The sequence below is a fragment of the Triturus cristatus genome, chromosome 2_2, assembly GCF_964204655.1.
Source record: "Triturus cristatus chromosome 2_2, aTriCri1.1, whole genome shotgun sequence".
NCBI classification, from domain to species: Eukaryota; Metazoa; Chordata; class Amphibia; order Caudata; family Salamandridae; genus Triturus; species Triturus cristatus.
In genome coordinates this window covers 1047898219-1047918154 of record NC_140582.1, presented here as the reverse complement: position 1 = coordinate 1047918154, position 19936 = coordinate 1047898219, and the positions used below count along the sequence as shown (strand labels likewise).

At 46.6% G+C, this 19936-nt stretch overlaps 1 protein-coding gene across 2 annotated transcripts in view; it reads left to right on the top strand.

The window, feature by feature from the left end:
* Positions 1-19936, top strand: part of CFAP99 (cilia and flagella associated protein 99) — a 545884-nt gene that overhangs the window by 482072 nt on the left and 43876 nt on the right. For both annotated transcript variants that reach the window (XM_085643346.1, XM_085643347.1), the window contains exon 12: positions 5874-6015. In XM_085643346.1, the coding sequence (XP_085499472.1) occupies positions 5874-6015 (142 nt within the window). The remainder of the gene's footprint in view (positions 1-5873; positions 6016-19936) is intronic.

Here is a 19936-nt window from a genome sequence, read left to right as displayed (position 1 = left end):
GAAAACTTCCTATTTTCTGTTATTTTGCAAGTTGCTATCGCTTGGCTTCTTTAGATTTGCAGTACTCTACCTTGGCTGCTTTTTTAACTGTCTGCCCTAGAGCACCAACAGTTATCAATGCGCTTTCAAAATGTATGCGACACCCAGCAGAAGATGCTGCAGTATACAATGACATTCTGAGGGCCAGAATCACACCTGGGAAACACACTTTTGTGCAAATAAGACTGTGGCCACAAGGTGCATTTCACAGCTAATTATGGTTGGGGATTCCTGCTGGTCCAAGTAATGAAGTAATCTAACAGTTTCAGGCCTGGCATCTGTTCCGAATCTCGTCATCTTCACTTCAGAAAACTGCTAAAAACCGAACTGTTCTAACAGTCTTTGACCTGAGCCCTGAGCATCATGGGAAGTCTTGAAGAATGCCAGATCTAAGCACTTCCTTCACATTTGGCTGGACTCTGACTCTCTTTAGTTCTGATACTCACACTGCCTTGTTAGGTCTCGCCTAAGACACTCTTGTGAGACCTTTTGTTATCTTACAGGGGGCTCAGAGACCACCCTTTGCTTACCATTGTCACTGTCTCTTGCTTGCTTGCTTATTTGTCTGCTTCCATTGGCTTCCTTCCAGTTTGTGTATTTGTTCCTCCCCTGTAGCATGGATGCATTACTCTGTCCTTCCAGTGCTCCCCTTTTCAGGTGCTTCTTTTTCCTTTTCATTTAAACACTCTTTGAGAATGTGTGTGTTTTTCAGCTGTCTCTCTCGTATGCTTCTCTCCCTCCAAGTTCCTCCCACATTAACTCCCACCCACCCTCTGCTGTCTGTGCGCTTTCCCCTGCCCCATCCAACCCTCCATTGTTTATGTGCCTCTGCCAGCCCCGATCCATCCCACCCACCCTCCACTGACTCAGCGCATCCCCAGCTCGTGGCGTAGCAAGGTCAGTTGGTACCCAGTGCGGAAAATTTCTTGTCACCACACGCCCACATTGAAATTATTAAAATAAGTAAAAAAAAGATAGTTACCCATATTTTTGCCCATATTTTTGCCATTTTGTCACCCCCCTCAGTGCCATTTTGTCACCCCCCTCAGTGATGACACCCGGGGCGGCTCACACCGCATCCCCCTTCCTGCGCCACTGTCCCCAGCCCCTCAAACCCACTGTCCTTAGTCCGTGTGCTTGCCCTCGCCCCTTCTGCCCACCTTCCAAATTTCCTTGAGCTTACACAGACCCTTCTTTATCCATGTGCTTGCCCTCTCCCACCAACTGGCTGTTATCTGTGTAGCCGCCTCCGCCCCCACCTGCCCACTTTCATTTGTCTGTGTGCTTGCCCCAGCCTTTTCTGCTCACCTTCTGTTGTCCTTGTGCTTACCACAGCCCCTCCTGTCCACCCTCCACCAGGCGGAGGTCTGAACTGCCACATTTTAAAATGTCCACTGGGACGGCAGGTATTTCAACCATTGACAGGAACTATAGTCAAGACGGTTCCTAACAATGTGTTATAACTTTGCCGTACAACTGCATCAAACATGATGCGGAGCCGTATGGCAAAGTTAGAATTTTTTTATTTTCAAAAACAATTTTTGAAAATAAAAAAAATGCCCCGCTTGCCATGGAAGTTTTCGCTGCCCCTTATCACCAGGGTTTTTCTGGCAGTGACGGGCAGTGTAAACTGACCTGTGTGTCTGCCCTTCTAAACTTAGCTGGGCCACCACTCAGGTCTACCTCCGACGGCCCTTGCTCTTCCATTGTTACACCAAAGGTACGCCCGCATTTAAATCGGGTGGGTGGACCATTATGTTGGCAGAAAGGGTACTCAGCCGCCATTACAGCAGAGTACCCGTTCCGCCAACATATAAATAGGGCCCTAAATTTGAAGACAGAAATTGTTTCCAGCAAAGAACTGAGGGACATCTCTTCAAAATGAACCTTGACAATATTGAAAAGACTGACTATGCATTTGTTAGAACTAAACACTCTTTTTAGAAGTTGGAGGATAAATAACGTTTGCCAGCTTTCAGGCTAAGGACACGAGAAGCACTGTAAATTTGTAATGCAAATTTGATGAGGGATCAGGTAAAATTGAAACCAAAGTGCTAAAAATTAATTAAACTTTTGCAAAGTTCTTCAAGCCTTTGTATTAGTCAGGTTTGGAACTGAATACAGTTGTCAAGAAACATTCAGGATTGCTTAAACCTTCCAACCTTATCTGACGCTCTTAACACTATTTCAGAAAGGAAAATAAACGTATCTGGAATTGAGTCTGTTGTTAAATTAATAAACAAATATGGCACTTTAGGACTGAATGTTGTTATGAGATGACTTTGGGGACTTCTAAGTGAAAGGAATACTGGTGCAGGCAGCAAGATATATCATCAACCTGAAATTCGATAAATAGACTAAAAAATACACCTGTGTGGAAGTATTTTGCCTTGCCTCATGCTTGACGTTCATGTAACACAATCGCACTTCCCAAATGGCAAAAAAGCTGAAATATGTAATAAAATGATTTTCCCAATCACCCTGGATTCATTAAGAGTAAAATAGCCTGGAAAGTAACAATGTCTGAGAATTTATCAATGTGATTGCAGGATAGTTTGACCCCCTTCTGCAGCTGCCATATCTGATGCCAAATCGGTTGTTCTCCAGTATTGGGGTATCTTTCATAGATTCACATGCCTGAATCATTCCCCGTCGTCGTAGAGGGAAAACCCACGGTCCGTAAAAAAGCAATAAATATGCACATAATAACCATACCATAGGTAACATAGAACCAAGAAGTAAAGTAGCTAGAAGCTAAAAGGAAAAATCGGTTGTTATACAGTGAAGTGTCTCAGTTTAATGTTAATCCTGAAATTCTTTGATTTTTCTGAGTAATTAAGGCACTTTGTCTCCACCTCATAGAACAATTGGTAACCTCTACTCCCACACTTAGGGCCATGTGCGGATGTCTTTCAATTCATGGACGACCGCTGCAGGTCTGTCCACTTGCTCCATATTTTTTCATTGCATCTGGAGACTTTCGTAAATGTCCTAATACAATGCCAATATCACAGGAATCATTCATATTTAGGTTCAAGCTGAAAAAACTATATCTGCGGATGTGGAGGGTTTTCTGTTTTATCAAAGACCTAGAATTAATCAATCTCTGGATCTGTAAAGCCGTATTAAAAAGTTGGCTGATGTTCTTGTGTTGAACTTTGAAAAGCTCTGAGAATAATACCTGCATACAAAGTAAGTTTGCCTGGTATACAGGAGGGCCTGCACAAACGAGCGGGGTGTCGCTTCACATATAGGCGCTCGTCTCCTGAATGAGGTGAAAGGCGGGGAAACTGTTACAGTTAGCGAAGCACCAGAAAGCATCATACCTGCTGACACCACATTTGCGGAACATGCCAGCCGTAAACAGGTGGCCGGCTCCATCTCTGTTAAGTCTAGTAACAAGGTACTTTAATGGAAGTGGAAGCCTCCAGAGATCCAGCTGGATGACCCAGGATTTAGAGGGATGTAATGGCTTCAAACTGCTGTGCTGCTCAGAAGCCAGCATCTGCGGTCCTTTGTCAGTGTGGATGAAGGGGTAAGCCTGCAATTAGATTTGGCCACAGTGGATTCAGAAAAGAATTGCGACAGGGGGATAAGCAGGTGAAGACGGTAGGAAATCCTTTCTGCTTTGCAGTAAAAGGTTTCCCGTTCCGATAATCCAGAAAGTGGATCTTCCTAGGTGGGTGTTAAACAGCCGTCAATGAAAACAGAAAATAGCATTTGCTTCCAGAAGGTTGATATTCAGTATCAATCTCTGTGGTGGTTATTTAAACAAACCTAAGCATCTGTGTGCTTTCCTATAGGCAAGGGCTCTGATGCAGGGAAGAAAGCGAGGCCGCCTGGAGCCGGCGATTGGGCTTCGAATGTTTCATGATAATACTCTTTATTTGGCCAGCTGGATATCCTATTGGCCAACTTCATTCTGTTGTTGATTCACAGGAGGTCTTTTGTGAGATCATAAATGTAAGGTGGCAAATAACTGGTAGAGAGAATAGAAGAACAGAGAAGAGAAGAAAAGAGAAGAGAAGAGAAAGCATGCTGAAAATTCATCAATGTAATGTTGCAAATACATTTTCTGCACTACACTGAATTCCATGTTTCCTTTATTTGTTCGTAATCAGAAACCATTTTGCACCCTGGAAGCTGCTTCATGTCCATGATATGGATGAAAATACTCAGAAGATTATGTGTGTTGAGCTCTTGAAATGAATTTCTCCTAAAATGTAAAAAATATTTTTTTACATCTAACCAAGAGTTAGGTTAGTTACAATACATCAGCCTGGTTCGTAAGACGCTTCCCAAACAAAGAGTCGTAAAAAAGTGAAATGTATAGTTGGAAGCATACATTCCACGTATAACTGTGTACATTCCACCATATGGATAGATTTTGCTTGAATCTTGTTATTGATTATGGAAAAAAGACTCCATATCATCCTCCCAAACACTGGCAGCTCCCCTGAAAACAGTTCTATAAGCTGCAGCATAGTTAGTCATTAGAAAGTGTATATCTGAATCTAATCCCCTCTGCTCACCTCACTCACATAGTTGCCCTTAAACACAAGATGCTTCTTTTAAATATCATGAGGGACATACAAGGCTGTCAATTTCTACCCTCCCAGGCTCCCCATAAAATTCTAAACGTCTAGCAGCTCATGGAAACTCACAAGTAGAGCAAACCCACAGGCATCCAACAGTTTCCTGGTTCAAGAACAAAACACAAACAAAAATTCTTAGGTTACAACTCATAAATATGGAATGCTTTCCCAATGCAACGCCTGAACCGAGTGCATTACTGTTCATTGTTCCAAGTTCCTTTGTTTCTTATTGTTCTTTTTCTTCATGGGGGTTTCCTTCTTCTCTTTTATCTTATTTTTTCTCCTCACTCTCCTTTTTCTTTTCTCTCACACTGTGCTTTATTGTTTAGAACTGTTTCCCTTATTGACTGACATTCGTTAATAATATATTGACCTATATGTTTACAATGAACAATTACAAGAGTGGAATGTTCCTTTACCACCTTGATTATTAAACCCGCTGTTTCTCTCTATGTTGTCCAAGCACAGGTGGCTCACATGTTTGGAATACAGTATCACATGTTGATTTTCTGTGTTGCAATGCAGCTTATAAGCAAACACGATTTATACACGCTTGCACGTATCTCGTTGTACCCACTGATTCCATCCGTTTAAAAAATAAAAGTAAATGTCAATAAAAATTATTTAAAAAATGGAAAGCTGTCCCAACCTCAATCAAGTTAGCATTACTCTTGCCCCTTTTCACGCCACACTGGCTCAATCGCCTCCTAATCGAACAGCTTGGTGTGACAATCCCATAAATCGCTAACTCTTGTCATATGAACACACGTACAGCTCTATAAAGTTTAGTTTGCCTTGTTTTTGTGCCGACTCACTTTCCATTTTGTATTTGTCATTTTGAGTTTATGTCTGTGTTTTTCTCCTGTTTTATTTGTCTTTATGTATGTACTGCTCCCCATTGTGCATGGTACGAGTCTGCCTTTTAGAAAATCCTTAATTAATAAATAAATACTGCGAGTCCTTAGTATTAAGTATTTGCAGCCCAGGGGTCTTCTCTTTGGTTGTCTCACAAGAATGGTATGTTACCAGTAAGACTAGCAGAAGGCTCCCCCTTCAGACCTCCCTTGTCTTCCATTGGTTGATGCCTCTGGCAGACCTATCAGTTCTGGGCCAGTGGGAAAGCATTCATCCGCACTTTTATAAGTTCACTTCTAGCCTCCCCATCAATCACCGTCTGAGATATTGCTTACCTTGTGAGGAATCAACATGTTCTCTATCATGTATCTGTTTTGTGCCTAGACGGAAGAGCTAATGCGCCAATACGCAGAAAAACGCCTCCAGGAAGAGCAAGAAATGAGAGACCTAGTGGAGCAGGTGGCAGAAGGACACAAAAACGCAAAAGAAGCACGAAAAAAGATCCAGAGATACAAACAAAAAATAGGTATGGGTTTTATCCAGTCGCAGGAATCATTATTGTGAACCAGACCTTTGGTTATGCTATGGCGATGTACCTTTATGGTGTTTGAGTTTTGCTTCATGTTAAGAAATTGTATTGATTTAAAGCCAAACAGGCCTCCCCTTTATCAGGTAGCTTCTTCCACGTCCAATTATTGGACATCTTGTGCTTTTATTAGATGAGTTGAAAACGAAGACATAGCAATTTATGAGAAAATTATGAGATCAAGGGACTGCTTTGTATTTAAGCACCACACTGTATTTAAGCACCAAAAGTCCTTTACTCTATCTTTTTGCACCCCAGGTGCATTCCATTCCACTTCTCCCTTCGTGTGGGATCTCTAGTCTGACCAAACGTCCTCTCTTCGTTCCACTTCTTTCCTTTATAATGAGAGGAAGACAGCGTAGGAAACAACTGCCCCAGAAGAAAACAATTGCCATTCTCTACATTTCTAAGGTTGTGGTTTAAAGTTGATTTATGTTTGCTATTGGGGGGGATTTTCCTTATCTGTACAGTGGGAGGAATATTAAATATTAGCAAGTTTGAAGATTTCTGCCAAGGTCACAGTCTTCTCTGCCAAATCTGCTGATTAAAACATTGTGACACCAACATTTCAGAGAAAACTCTTGTGGTAAGTTCACCAGTGTTTATCACTGCTGAAAGTATTTAGTCTGCCAAATGTAGATGGTGGTAATGTCTGGGTAACTGTCTGTATCTAGGGGACTAGTCTCCATACATGGTCTTGGTGGTTTCTAGCATGTTATGGGCACTTTATTTACCTAATGGTCAGAGGGGACCATACTTAGCAGGGTGAAAGTTCACTCAGTTAAGGCCACCTAGCCATGTGCCAAATCATTTACTCTAAATTGGGTAGTTGATAGTGCCACCATTTTATCAAAAGTTAGCTCTGTATCTCAATCAGGAGTTTTGAGGCCTTTCCACCACAGCAAGTAATCCAAAGCCTAGCAGCACACTCACCGATCCAGAAACGTTTCTTATTCAACTGTCACAGCCAGTAGAGTTCACTCAGTCTGCCACCTGACCAGCAACCAGCCAGCCAGTGAACTGCAACTCATTTCCCTGTACATAAGTACTGACAAGCAGTGAAATGGGAACCACATGTCTGACCCTCATATAAGTGGCAAGGGCCAGAAACCCCTGCATCTCTCACCTGGCACAGGCCAGCACAGCTCAACAACATCTCTTCCATATGCACCCTCCCCACCTCTCCATAACACATCCAAACCATCTCCTGCGCTCACTTCACAATCCATGCACCAGCACACTTCTCACCTGTAAACGAAGCAAACTCATAAGTATTCATCTCGCCACCACCCACAGCACAATCACTGAACATATCTGTTATATCATGCTTATCAATGTATGCTTTTTGCTCTGACACTCAACTGACATAACTGACCTCATTACCATCAATAACCTCAACACCATCTTTACTGCCAAAACTAAAACTTTGTTCATCCTAGCTTGCACTCCTCGTATCGATGACTTTGCTCCTCAATAATACAGCACCAAGCAGATCGATAAATCGATTCTGCTAGAGGGGCATTGCTATAATCAACTGAACACTCCAACCCTACACACCCTACCAGCACTCAATTGTCAGCTCTTTTGAGCTCTACACCTGCCACTTTCCTCATGGCCATGCAGATGTCCCATTAACATAACATCAACTATGGTGAAGAAGTTATCTGGACAAGTACTTATACCACTACTGTAGGAAGGTGGAATCTGACTACATGGTTGCCCACACTTTTTTCCTGGTGTTTGAATTGTTTTTGACTAGTCTGGCTGGGATCCTGCTATTCAGGACCCCAGCCTATCTACTTTCTCCCTTAAATGACATGGTGTGCATATTAGATGCACTAGTGATTGGATACTGTGGTACCTTATGAGCCCCTAGTATATGGTACCCTAGGTACCAAGGGCATAGGTACTTTACAGGCCTACCAGGGGCTGAAGCATGTATTATGCCACCCCTGGGAAGCAGACTAAATCTGACACCACAGGCCTGCTACTGCAGCCTGGGTGAAGTAGTGTTAGCACTCCTCACAGAGGTATAGGTTCCTATATCTCACCATACACACACATATAAACCTATCAGTCACCCCTAAGGCAGGCCCTATCAATCCTGAGGGCAGGGTGCTTGGTTTACAATGTGAGGGGGTGCCTCTGCATGAGCAGGGCCCCTCTGCAGCTGGCAGAGTCTGTTCTCTGTGCTGTTTGTGGATACGGTTAAACCATATACTCTTAAGTGCATTATAAATGCTAACTTTGGAATGACTGCATCAAAACATGTTTGGTGTCAAACAACTTGGAATCATACCCCCACATCAGTCCATGATGTGGGAGTATGATCCCACCCTTCTAGAGGGGACGACATGTACCTACTGGGGTAACACGGTAGAAATCTGAAAGAGCCCTGGCATCACAAAATGGATGCCACCAGCACAGACACTGGGCTGCCCTCCTGCTGCTGACTGAAACTCACAGTGGAGGAGGCCCAACAATAGGCATCCTGTCACAGGGAGGTGTCACCACCTTCCAGACAGGATTTAGTGTATTGGGGCTGGGTGGGTGCACTCCTAGAGTGCGTTGAAGTCCTGCACTGGGGGAGCAGTAGGCTCCTCTGCGCATATACCAGCTCAAACCGGTTCGGGGCTACCTGTCCCTGCTCTGGCGCGAAACTGGACAAAGGGAAGTGGGTCATAAAGCTAGTCCCTCCCTTTCCTTTAGTATGAGATAGGGAACCCTTGCCATTGCAAACTAGATATCCCTGGACGACGCTTTACAAGAAGAATCCTGGTCCTTCAACGTTCCACTACCTTTGGAAGACGGAAGAATCTTCCTTGGAGTCAAGGAGTGACTCCCCTGCTTGGCAGGCACCAAAACTTTGCATCAACGGTCGCAAATGTTCCTGCTCTCGCCGGAGTCCGAAGTCCCTGCAGCCCCGGAAGTGGATTTCCTGACTTCTCAACAGCCATTGTGAGTCCCCAGCAAAGCTGAGGCAAGCGGACCCCACGAGTGACGAGGAACTGCAATACCTGGGTACCGTGCACTATTGTTGAGTGCAACCCCTTCACGACGTTCTACGAACTTGTGCTTTGTACCATTTGTGGCCCAAGCCTCCAGCAGGTTGTGCACCGAAAATCAGCGGCCTAACCTGTCCCGAGTGATCGTGGGCTCCTGTGAAGCATTTCCTCACAAGGCGTCTTTGCGATCCCTTGCCCGTTGGCTTGTGGGTCCCCGGAAGACTTTCTGATCAAACCAAAGGGCTCCCCTGGTTGCTCCAGGCCTGTCCTCACTTACCCTTGCTGGGTGAGTCCCCCAGACCTTGCTGGTCTGCACCATTGACTTAATTCACTTTTTACGAGACTTGCTGTTGCCAAGGCTTGTTGGCTCCAATTCGGTTGCCGACACCTCAGTCAGCTGCAGACGTTGTGGTACACTCCGAATCCAGCTGCTGGTCATTGTCGATGCCTCCTGGACCTCGTGAGCGAAGAGTCAAAACACCCTTGATCACCTGAAATCACCCGACATCCGTGGGCATCCATCTTCCTGGCCCCGGGTCACTGGCAAGTGACTGTGAACACTGTCCCTTCTGCTTTCAGGTCATCTTCATCCTGAATCCAGCCTTGGATTCCACCAGACACTTCTTCAGTCTTCGCAAGCAGTAAATCTTCTTTGGCTTTCATAGAATACAGCGACGCGACGCAACCCAACACCAAAAGACACCTATGCACCCGGCTTCCCTGGGTGAGGTAACTCGTGCACTCCGGTGCCTTAGTGTGTGTTGGCTCTCAAATTACTTACCTTGTATGTGGCTTGCTTGTAGACTTCCTCGAAGTACCCTAAAACTTTAAAAATCCAACCGCGACTTGCTCCATTGAAATCAATAGGGAGCCCGCGGCTGTGTTCTCACACTGCATGCGTCTCCCGTGGGTCTTGTACTTACCTGCTTTTGCTGCATTAGTGAAGCCCCAGCGATTCTACAGGCTCTAGGCCTTATCCCCTTGCAAGTCGACTTTCCTAAACCTCTTTTTTAGTATATGGTCTGGTACGCCCCTAGGGCCCCAGCCATATTTGTGCTTAACTTATTGTGAAACGTTGATATTTGAATGTGTTCCTGACTTCTAATCTAATAAAGAGATTAGTAGAGTGTGTCTAGAAATAAATACATATATATTTGATATATATACCTGTGTGGTGTCCTTTCATTTGGTAATTCAAGAGATTATAAGGTAAAACAAGCTGCTTTACATTTCTCAGAGACTTAGCCTGAAGGCTGCTCTCCACAGCTACCACTAGGATAGCTTTCTTTAAAAGGTTGTCTTGAACCTATCTACCATAAGAGTCGAATTGGACTGGTGCAAGGTGGCCACTATAACTAGTGACCAGCATATGCCAGGCCAACTTCTCACAACTACTCCATGTTGTTAAATGAATTACTTATGTAAGACTCCTACCCAAATGCTCAAGACAGTCACTCTCAAAATTTCCAACCTTAATCCATAAGACCCTACCGATCATTTTGAAGGCCGCATCAGTCCACTCCACAAAAAGAACAATGCCAATTTCCTCCTGCAGAATTACAAATTTAAATTTAGGCCGTGTTGTAGCATAGAGATAACAAACATCCAAATGGTTGATGAAAACATCCAGATTACAGGGAATTGTGCCCACTACTTTCTCGTGCTGTTTGATCTCTCCACCCTTTTCAACCCTTGTGACAGCCATGGCACCCCAACACTATGCACCTCGAATGGAGTTTAACAATATTGTCCTGTAGTTCAAGCCGTACCACTTTCATGGACCATCTCACCTCAGTCCAAGCACAGATGTTGTTTTAATCTCTAAACTCAACAACCAATTTCAGACCTGAGAATGGCGTATGAAATGAAGTTAGATAGATTCAGACAAATCTTTTGGCTTCCCCATCAATACCACCCTCTGCTTCAAGATGCATGTCATGTCAAATGCCATGGCAGCAAATGTCCATGCTCTGCAAATTGATGCTCTATATCATAGAAAATTATTACATAATGGCGGTGCAGCACAAGTTCATTCTCACATGATAGAGCAGACTCTCTCCTGAGTGATATCCCAGAGACCCACCTCACCCACTCAAGTGATTGGAAGCTCAACAAGATCATTCCAGCCCTCCTATACCTATTATGGTTTTCCCTGTCTACCTGGATCATTTTCTGGAGTTGCTACATCACCTACAAGGCAGTCAACAATGACGTACCACCAAATCTAGCATCTAAAATAAATACATCCTTAGGACTATGCAAGACGCATAGTAGCAGCAGCGTGCCTTCTACTGCTACGCAACAAGGAAATGGAATGCTATCTCACTTAAAACCCTTCAAAGAACCTCCCACCTCACCTTTTGGTAGGATGGGTTGGTTCTTGCTGCTGCAGAGGACTCTGAAATTAATGAAAGTGTTGGATTCGTTGATGCTAGTTTCCCCCAGCCGCACACAGGTAAATTTGGTCTCTTGACTTGGTTCACTTATCTTTGGTTCGTCACATTAAGCTTTCCAGCAGACAAGCCACCTCTGTAGATGAAGGGGAGGGTCCATCATCATAGCTCTATGTTGCTTAACACCACCTGAAGTCATTCAATACAGACACCAAAACTCCTGCCTCATGCTGTTTGGAAATACTCGGGGACCAAAAAACTGTTGATCATGAGCTTCTATTGTTTATCTAGCTTTTCTAATCTTCTAAGATTTCCCTTAACATCGTAATAGACTCAGAATACTAGCAATTTTGTTGGGAAACACACTCATTTCTGTACTAAAATGTTTGGTCAGAGGTGTGGCCAGTTGCACATAAAGAATAGGTGCCCTATCTCAGGAGCTCAGGTGTGATTTCCATCCTAGAGTTAGTTGTGAGATGTATTGGGGACAGAGGGGTGAATGGTGATAGCATGTATTGATGAGCGGAAGAGGCTGCCTGGCCGGTGGCTTAGTCCTGATGTTTGGGCACTCGTGCAGCACCCTGTAATGAAGTGGTTAACCTCCTTCCATTAAGACCTGAGAAGCCTACCATGATGTTACCAGCAGCAATAAAGTGAGAGGTAACCCTGTAGCACATGGGTAGCCAGTGAGGTATAATCCTTGCACGATATGACTGTGGCAGTACAAGCAATTTAAAAGAGGTGCTTACCAGAAAATGTGAGGCCACTCTATGGGTACCCTGTGAGACTGAAGGTGAAGCTAGGGGTATGTACTTTAACCTAGCCTTTTCTGACTTATCATGAATTACAGCTCCAATGTGGATGAACGAGTTGCCACTCACACGTAATGGGTCCAGGGAAGATTTATAGACCTGTAGGTGTTGACTCCCAAACTAATCAATACCATACACAAAACAAACACCTGTGTCTTTAAGCATTAAGAATATGGGGGAACACAACCTAGCTGAAAGAGAATATTCCTTTTAAAAAAAAATATATATATTTTATTTTTCATTCCAACCAGTAGTTACATAGCATGAATATGCATTGTAAATACCATACAGTAGCTTTACATATCACATGGGAGTACATTTTGTACCCTATACAAGACATTTATCACTATTTCAGCTCTTAATTTCGGCAGTCAATAACCTGATGCACAAGAGTTTCTGCACTCCCACTAGGTCCGGTGCTTCTCACCGTATGTTTTGTCTGTTATATGTTAGTTACGCCTGTCATGTTTGTACGGTAGAGTATGATCTTATATGTCAGTCTGCATCTTCGGTCTATGAGGTCGCCTGTAAGTATTGAACTAGTGGTTCCCAGAAGTCTCTGGGCCTTGAGGCTTGTGGAATGTCTTCTGCATACGTCTCTAGTGTTGCCTTACAGTAGGTCATATCTGCAATTCAGTCTTTTAATCTAGGGGGTCTCTTGCTTCCCCATCTCATCGCTATGCGTCTCTTAGCAAGCAATAGTGCAGCCGTCAAAAATGTTCTGCGTCTGGCATGTTTAAGTTTCCTGACTCCTCGAATGTACACCAAGGGAGTATTAGAGATCTGTTCCGATAACATCTCAGTGAGTGCGTTAGTGACTTCACTCCAGTATATCTGCAATTGAGGCCATGCCCATGACATATGCAAGAAGTCAGCGCTCGGTGCATTACACCTCTGACAGTTATCTGTCTCTCTACGGCCTAATCTGTGTAATTTAGCCGGTGTGTAATATAGTTGGTGAAGGAATTTGAAATGAATGATGCGCAATTTGCAGTTGGATGTGAGTAGTGTGAGTTGTGTGCAACTGTATTGCCAGTCATGTTCGTCTATTGTCACACCCAATGTTGTTTCCCATCTATTTACCGCCGCATTAGGTTTTTCAGCTTGTTCCTCTCGAGCCGCGTTGTATAGGCGCGTCACTACGTTTTTCCGGGTAGGGGCAGTTAACAGTATTTGTAACTTGTTTAATTGTGTGGGTTCGTCTGGAAATGTGGTGTATAATGTCCTAATCGCCGTAGTCGTAGGTATGCGAATTTCTTCAATGGGGTTTGATGGGTGAAAAGTGAGGGGTCCTTCAAGTTAATGAATTTATTATGTGGGAATATAGTTCCCATAGTGGTCATCCCCATCTCTACCAATAAAGCGTACATTTTCTTTTCTTGTGTTACGGTAAGCTTAGGGTGTCTCGCTGTAGCAAGTGCCCTCGCATAAACTGGCAGCTTGTGTGTTCTTTGTGCCAGCGCGTGCCACGCCCTAGAAGTGCACTGAGCTGGTTGTATCTTGTCTCTTGGTGTATATTTCGTTGGGTCTGCTATTAGTGCAGTCAGTGGCATGGGATGTACACTGTCTTTTTCCACCGCAATGTGTGGGATATATGCGTGGGGTTGTGTTCAAAAGTGTGTATCTTGTGCCTGTGCACAGAGGAAGTATAGTTGGAAGTCTGGCGCCCCAAAGCCCCCTAGGTGGTATGGTTGGGTTAGGGTCTTCCAACCAGTCCTGGCTTGTGTGCCAGCCCATGTTAGTCGTTGCAAAATAGAGCGTAATCGGAGAAAGAAGGCCTTGGTCAACCATATTGGTATGTTCCAGAAAAGGTATAGGAATCTAGGTAGTATGATCGTTTTCTGTAGGGCTATTCTGTCCGCCATGGAGAGAGGCATTTTAATCCATTTATCCACCTGCTCTTCCAGTCTCACCAGCGCTCTACCGTAGTTCTCTCTGATAACCATTCACAGGGGCCGGACTCGGCGCGCTAGCATTCCGGGTTCGGTTTCTTCTGTTCTGTATCCGTTACAGTTGTTTTCTGCTCATGGTTTCAGGATTATGCAGGATATTTTTGGTGTTCGCGAGAAGCTCGCTCAACAAGCGGCCATCTCACTCCGTAGCTGGCTCCGCCCCAACCGAGAATATTCCTTTTTAAGGTCGATTTCAATCACCCACCAAAGGTGGCATGCTTCATTATTGGGAATCTCCTCGTGCCATGACAAATGATCATGGCGTGGGCTACAACTCCCTCACTGTGAAGGAGGAGTTCTGCAGATGTTTTATAGAGAGATGTTGGGTCCCTGTAGTGAGCTAAAAGGTGGTGAGGTCTACAGAGCGGCCAGGTGTTAGTGATTAAAACTGACTCCAGGGTGCGTGAACAACTTTATTAGTGTGCACCTAGGTCAGGGTTAAAACCAATGGACATTGCAGGAAACAGTCCTGCTTCAATGTGTTTCTACAGAAGGTCAACATGTTTCTCTAATTTTACCCTCAACCGAGGTGTATTGGCATTCTTCAGGGCCTGTGCATAAAAGTGCTACTGCTCGAAAGTGTGCTTGTGTGGAGAAATAGAAAACCAAACAGTGGTCCGCCGTCAAACAACCTGTTGTGAAATTAAACAGCTAGGCTATAGTTTAAATAAAAGTGGCAATTGTCATGTTGTGCCACAGATCACCCCAATATATGTGGTAAAGCAAAGCAGTGTTTGCGCTCACACTCTATTCAACCGGGATGAGGTGAATTTCAGGCATCCTGGTACACTGTGTTTTTCATAATCAATCACGACCAGGCGTTCACAAACAAACCCCGTGTTAGACCTGTCAGCCCTTTGGGTGGTCCCTCCTCATCATTATTTATTTTGTCCCACTTTTGCCTCAAACCCTGTTTGAATTTTTCCTTTTTGGGAACCACCAGACTTTTTCGTGTTGCTGCAGATTCAGGGAGCCATTTTAGCTACCCCTGAAACTTCTGTCTGAGGGCCTGGAGCACAAAATGGTGGCCACCTGTGACATCACCAGCATCCACTGGAACCTACCAGCACCTTCCAGAACATTCCAGGAGATTCCAGAACTCTGTGACAGTTGGAGACCGTTTAGAATGTTGGGAGGATAAGAGAGGCAGTTGGCAGTTGGAGCTGGCAGTTGGCACCTGACTGGTGAAGAGAGAGGAGCACAACAGTGAAGGAGGAAGGAGTGAAGCAGCAGGGGTGGAAACTTGTGCCTGGAGTGGGGTCCATAAACCCACCCTTGATACTTGTCCCTACTGATGGATCCCAGCCTATAGCCCTGTGTGGGAAGAAGACAGAAGAAACTTATCCTAAGGACCTGGACAGCAGGAACAGGCCTTAGAACCAAGAAAACAGCAAGATTCTGACCTGAGAACTGGTTTCCCTGGAGTCCGGCGTCGAGTAGCCTGAAGACCTGGAGCCCGAGGTGGAGAAGCGGCGCTGACTGAAGTAGCAGACGTCGTACCCGGAGCCGCCTGAGGTCGTGAGAGGGCGCCGACGGAGGTCGTGAGGAATACCAGAGGTCGAGGAGGAAGTGAACCGAGGTCGAGCGAGCGGCGTCATCGGAGGAGTGAAGTCCGCCCTCCGGAGTCGTCGGAGACCGAGGTAGAGGAGCACCGGAGGTCGGGAGTGAGGATCGCACTCCGGAGTCGCCCGGAGCCTGTGAGGAGGAGCACCGGAGGTCGGGGGTGAGGATCGCACCCCGGAGTCGCCGGAAGTCGACATCGAGGCCAGGCCGGCTGACGTCATCGGAGCCGAGAGCGCCATCGGACCGGAGCCGCCCGAAGTCGACATCGTGAAGAGACTGCCCGACGCCGTCGAATCGGAGGTCGAGATCGAACCGAGGCCACCGACATCGGACCGGAACCGCCTGCCGGCGTCGTCAAAGAACTGACATTGTGCCGAGGCCGCCGAGACCGAACCGGAACCGCCTCACGGCGTCGACACGACTCCAGCGGCGTCGGAACATCAGAAAAAGGGCAGTAAGTGGAGTAGAGGGCGCCTAAGGCCCTGTGGAGACCTGAGAGACTGCTCTAAGGGGCTAGGGAGGTGCTGAAACCAACCTGACTGTGCAAGGGGTGAACTGGGGCTAACCTAGAGAGGTTGTGTGGAGAGAGAAAGCCAGGGCACTGATCTACCTCAGCTTAGGACTCAGCCTTGTCCCAGCCAGGGAGTAGCCCCCCTCAAGCCTTCCACAACCCTACAAGCTGTGCCTGGGCCAAATCTGCCCTTAAGAATTGAAGTGTCATCTGATTACAGGAGTGTTGCTGTATACTTTTAATTATTTATTGGGGGTACTGTATTTATTGAATTTTTACCTATTTATTGCTGCACTATATTTATAGGTCCACAGGACTTGATGGTGTACAATATTTATTGGTACAGTATTTATTGCCTCAAAGTATTTAATTGTCTGTATATATTGCACTTGTATTTATGCCCTGTTATTTATGATCACCCCTATTTATTTCATCAAACAGCCAGTATTTATTTGACCTGCACTATTTAAATTTGTATATGGTGATTGTCTTATTTATTTTTCCAATCAGCAACTAAGAGAAAAAGATAAAGAAGAATATTTTCATAATTTTTACGGTGTAGAGTCGTTTTTGGAACGGATGCACGCATGGTTATTGTATGGGTATATTGTATGCTTAGCACTGTGCCTGTTTCCTGACCACTCGAGCCAAGCTACCACAGTGTGTTCGGGGAGTCCACAACCACCCCTTCTAGTGTGGGAGTGGTTTTCCAACATAAATTGGTGTTCAGTGGTGGGATAGAGCTGTGCCTACATATACTCAACAATAACTGTGGGTAGTCCATAGGCCTACACCGGGAGTTTTCTCACAGCGGCCTTCCTAATTGTGGGTTTCTGTTTTTTCCAAATTTACTCTGGTGGTGGGAGGAGGTATTATTAAAGGTACCCCCCTGCATAGTTACTGCACAAAAACCTGTCCTCTAACCTGAGTGGGCAAGATGGAGTTTGTACTAGAAGATTTAGAAACGTACACTGTGGCCCAACTCAGGGAGTTTTGCCAGCGGGAGGGGGTGTACTGTCCCCCAGGAGCAAAGAAGGGTGCACTCCAAACCAGCTTAAGCGCTTGGGGGGAGGCACGCCGAGAAAGCAAGGCTGAGGAGGAAGACAGGGATGGAGAGCCTGACCCCGAGGGGGCTGAGATGTACCAACCTGAGGTGGGGAACCTGTCAGCAGGGCCCAGGACACTTTCTAGGAAGGGCAGCACTGTCTCTAGCGGGGGCTTATCCAGCGTGGAGTTAGCAGATCGGAGAGAGAAAAGACAGCTCACATGGGATTTAGCAAAGCTGGAGAAGGAGAAGGAGGAACAGAGGTTGGCTCATGAGACGGAGAAAGAGAGGATGGCTCATGAGATAAGACTGAAAGAGATAGAGCTTCAGATCCTAAGAATTGGGGCACCAACTGTTCCTAATGGTGGCAGCCAAATCCAAGAGTCCACCAGGGAACCCAAACCTTACCTGCCAAAGGACATAGTAGCTAGCTATGGGGTGGGTGATGACATCGCCAAGTGGCTAGCAGCCTATGAGGTCTCGTTGAGGGCCCATGGGGTTCCAGTGAAGTACTGGGGAGGGGGATTGTATAAGTACATGCCTCCAGCTGGTAGGGATGCTTTATTGGCCCTCGAAGAGGATGAGCAGACCCACTACCCCGCCATGAAACTGGCGCTCCTCAGAAAGTTTGGACTAACACCTGAAAAGTACAGACAGAAGTTCAGGGGTAGTCACAAACTGGGCACACAGAATTGGGTGGACTTCCTGGACTATGCAAAGAAGGCACTGGAAGGTTGGATTCAGGGCAGTGAAGTAAGGAACTACGAGGAGCTGTTTGACCTAGTACTGAAGGAACACCTACTCGAGAAATGTTTCCCTGAACTGCGGCAACACCTGGTGGATAGCAAGCTGACCAGCCCCCGGAAGCTTGCTGAGGAGGCGGACATTTGGGCCAGTACCCGGGTGTCCACAAGGGGGACTGGAGGGGATACTCAAAAGGCCGGACAGGGCGCCCCCCAGAAGAAAGAGGGAGGGGAAAAGAAAAAGGAGTTCTCCAAAGGCCCCCAAAATAACTTCCAAGGGAAGGGAACAGGATTCACCTCTAAGGCTAACCCACCCAGAAACCCTAATCCTGGCCAGAGTCAGCAGCCAAGGGTTGTCCATTGCTACGAGTGCGGTGGCGTTGGACACTATAAAGGAGACCCGAAGTGTCAGAAACGATCACCCCCTCCCACTGGAGGAAAGACCCCCGGAGTAGCTAGTGTAGTGCTCGGGGAGGAGATGCCCTTAACTAAGGGAAGGGAGTGGGCGGGTGTCACTTTAGTGTCCCTGGGAGAACGGGAGATGGTTCCCAAGATCCAGGTGCCCGCAAATACCGCAAAGTATGGGCAGTGGATCACCATCAACGGCCAAAGAGGGGAGGCTCTGAGAGACACAGGAGCCAGTATGACTATGGTGCGTAGCCAGCTGGTGTCTCCAGAGCAGGTAATTCCCGATGTACTCCACCCAGCCGCGATGGCTGACGGCAGAACAGGCCACTATCCCGTGGCCGAGGTTCCCTTTGAATGGGGGGGGGTTGCAGGTTCACTTCGAGTTGCCGTAAGCCCTGCCGTGCCAGTCGATTGTCTGCTGGGAAATGACATGGAGCACAACGCTTGGAAGGAGGTGGAATACCGGACTCACACCGAGATGCTGGGTACACCTGACTGGGCCTGTGTTAGCACAAGGTCCGCGACTACCCGAAGAGGGAGTTCATTCCGGCTGGAGCCTGGAACAAAGGCCCAGCCAGCTGCCAGTCAAGGGAAGAACCGAGGACAGGAGGAGCCTGCCTCGGCGTCTCCACCCCGTAGGACGGATAGGCCACCGGAGGTGGTGGACCAGGAGTCTGCGGAGGGGGACGTTACCAACCTGGAGGACCTACCCATCCCGGCCGAGTGGCACGTGGAGGGAGGCCCGTCCAGGGAGGAATTCTGCCAGGGCCAGAGGGAGTGCCCTACCCTTGAGGGGCTGAGGCGACAGGCCGAAGCCCAGGCAGCAGGGAACGTTGAAGGGAACTACAGTGTTTACTGGGAGGATGGCCTCCTCTACAGTGAACCCAAGGCACCCCTACATGGATCGTCACGAGCCTTGGTAGTTCCTCAACGTTATCGAGCCTTCCTTCTGGAGTTGGCTCACGAGATACCATTGGCAGGACACCTGGGGCAAGACAAGACCTTCGCCCGTCTTGTCCCACACTTTTATTGGCCTCAGATGAAAGTGTCGTCCGATACCTACTGCCGGACATGTGTGTCTTGCCAAGCCAGTGGGAAAACAGGGGTGAAGCTGAAAGCTCCCCTGGAACCACTTCCTGTCGTTAGCACCCCCTTTGAAAGGGTGGGCATCGACATTGTGGGTCCATTAGATCCACCAACTACAGCTGGTCACAGGTTTATCCTGGTTCTGGTGGATCATGCCACACGGTACCCAGAGGCAATACCTCTGAGGACCATAACAGCACCTGTTGTGGCTAGGGCCCTGATGGGAATCTTTACCCGAGTGGGTTTTCCCAAGGAAGTTGTGTCCGACAGGGGGACCAACTTCATGTCAGCATATATGCGGGCAATGTGGAAGGAGTGTGGAGTGACCTACCGGTTCACCACT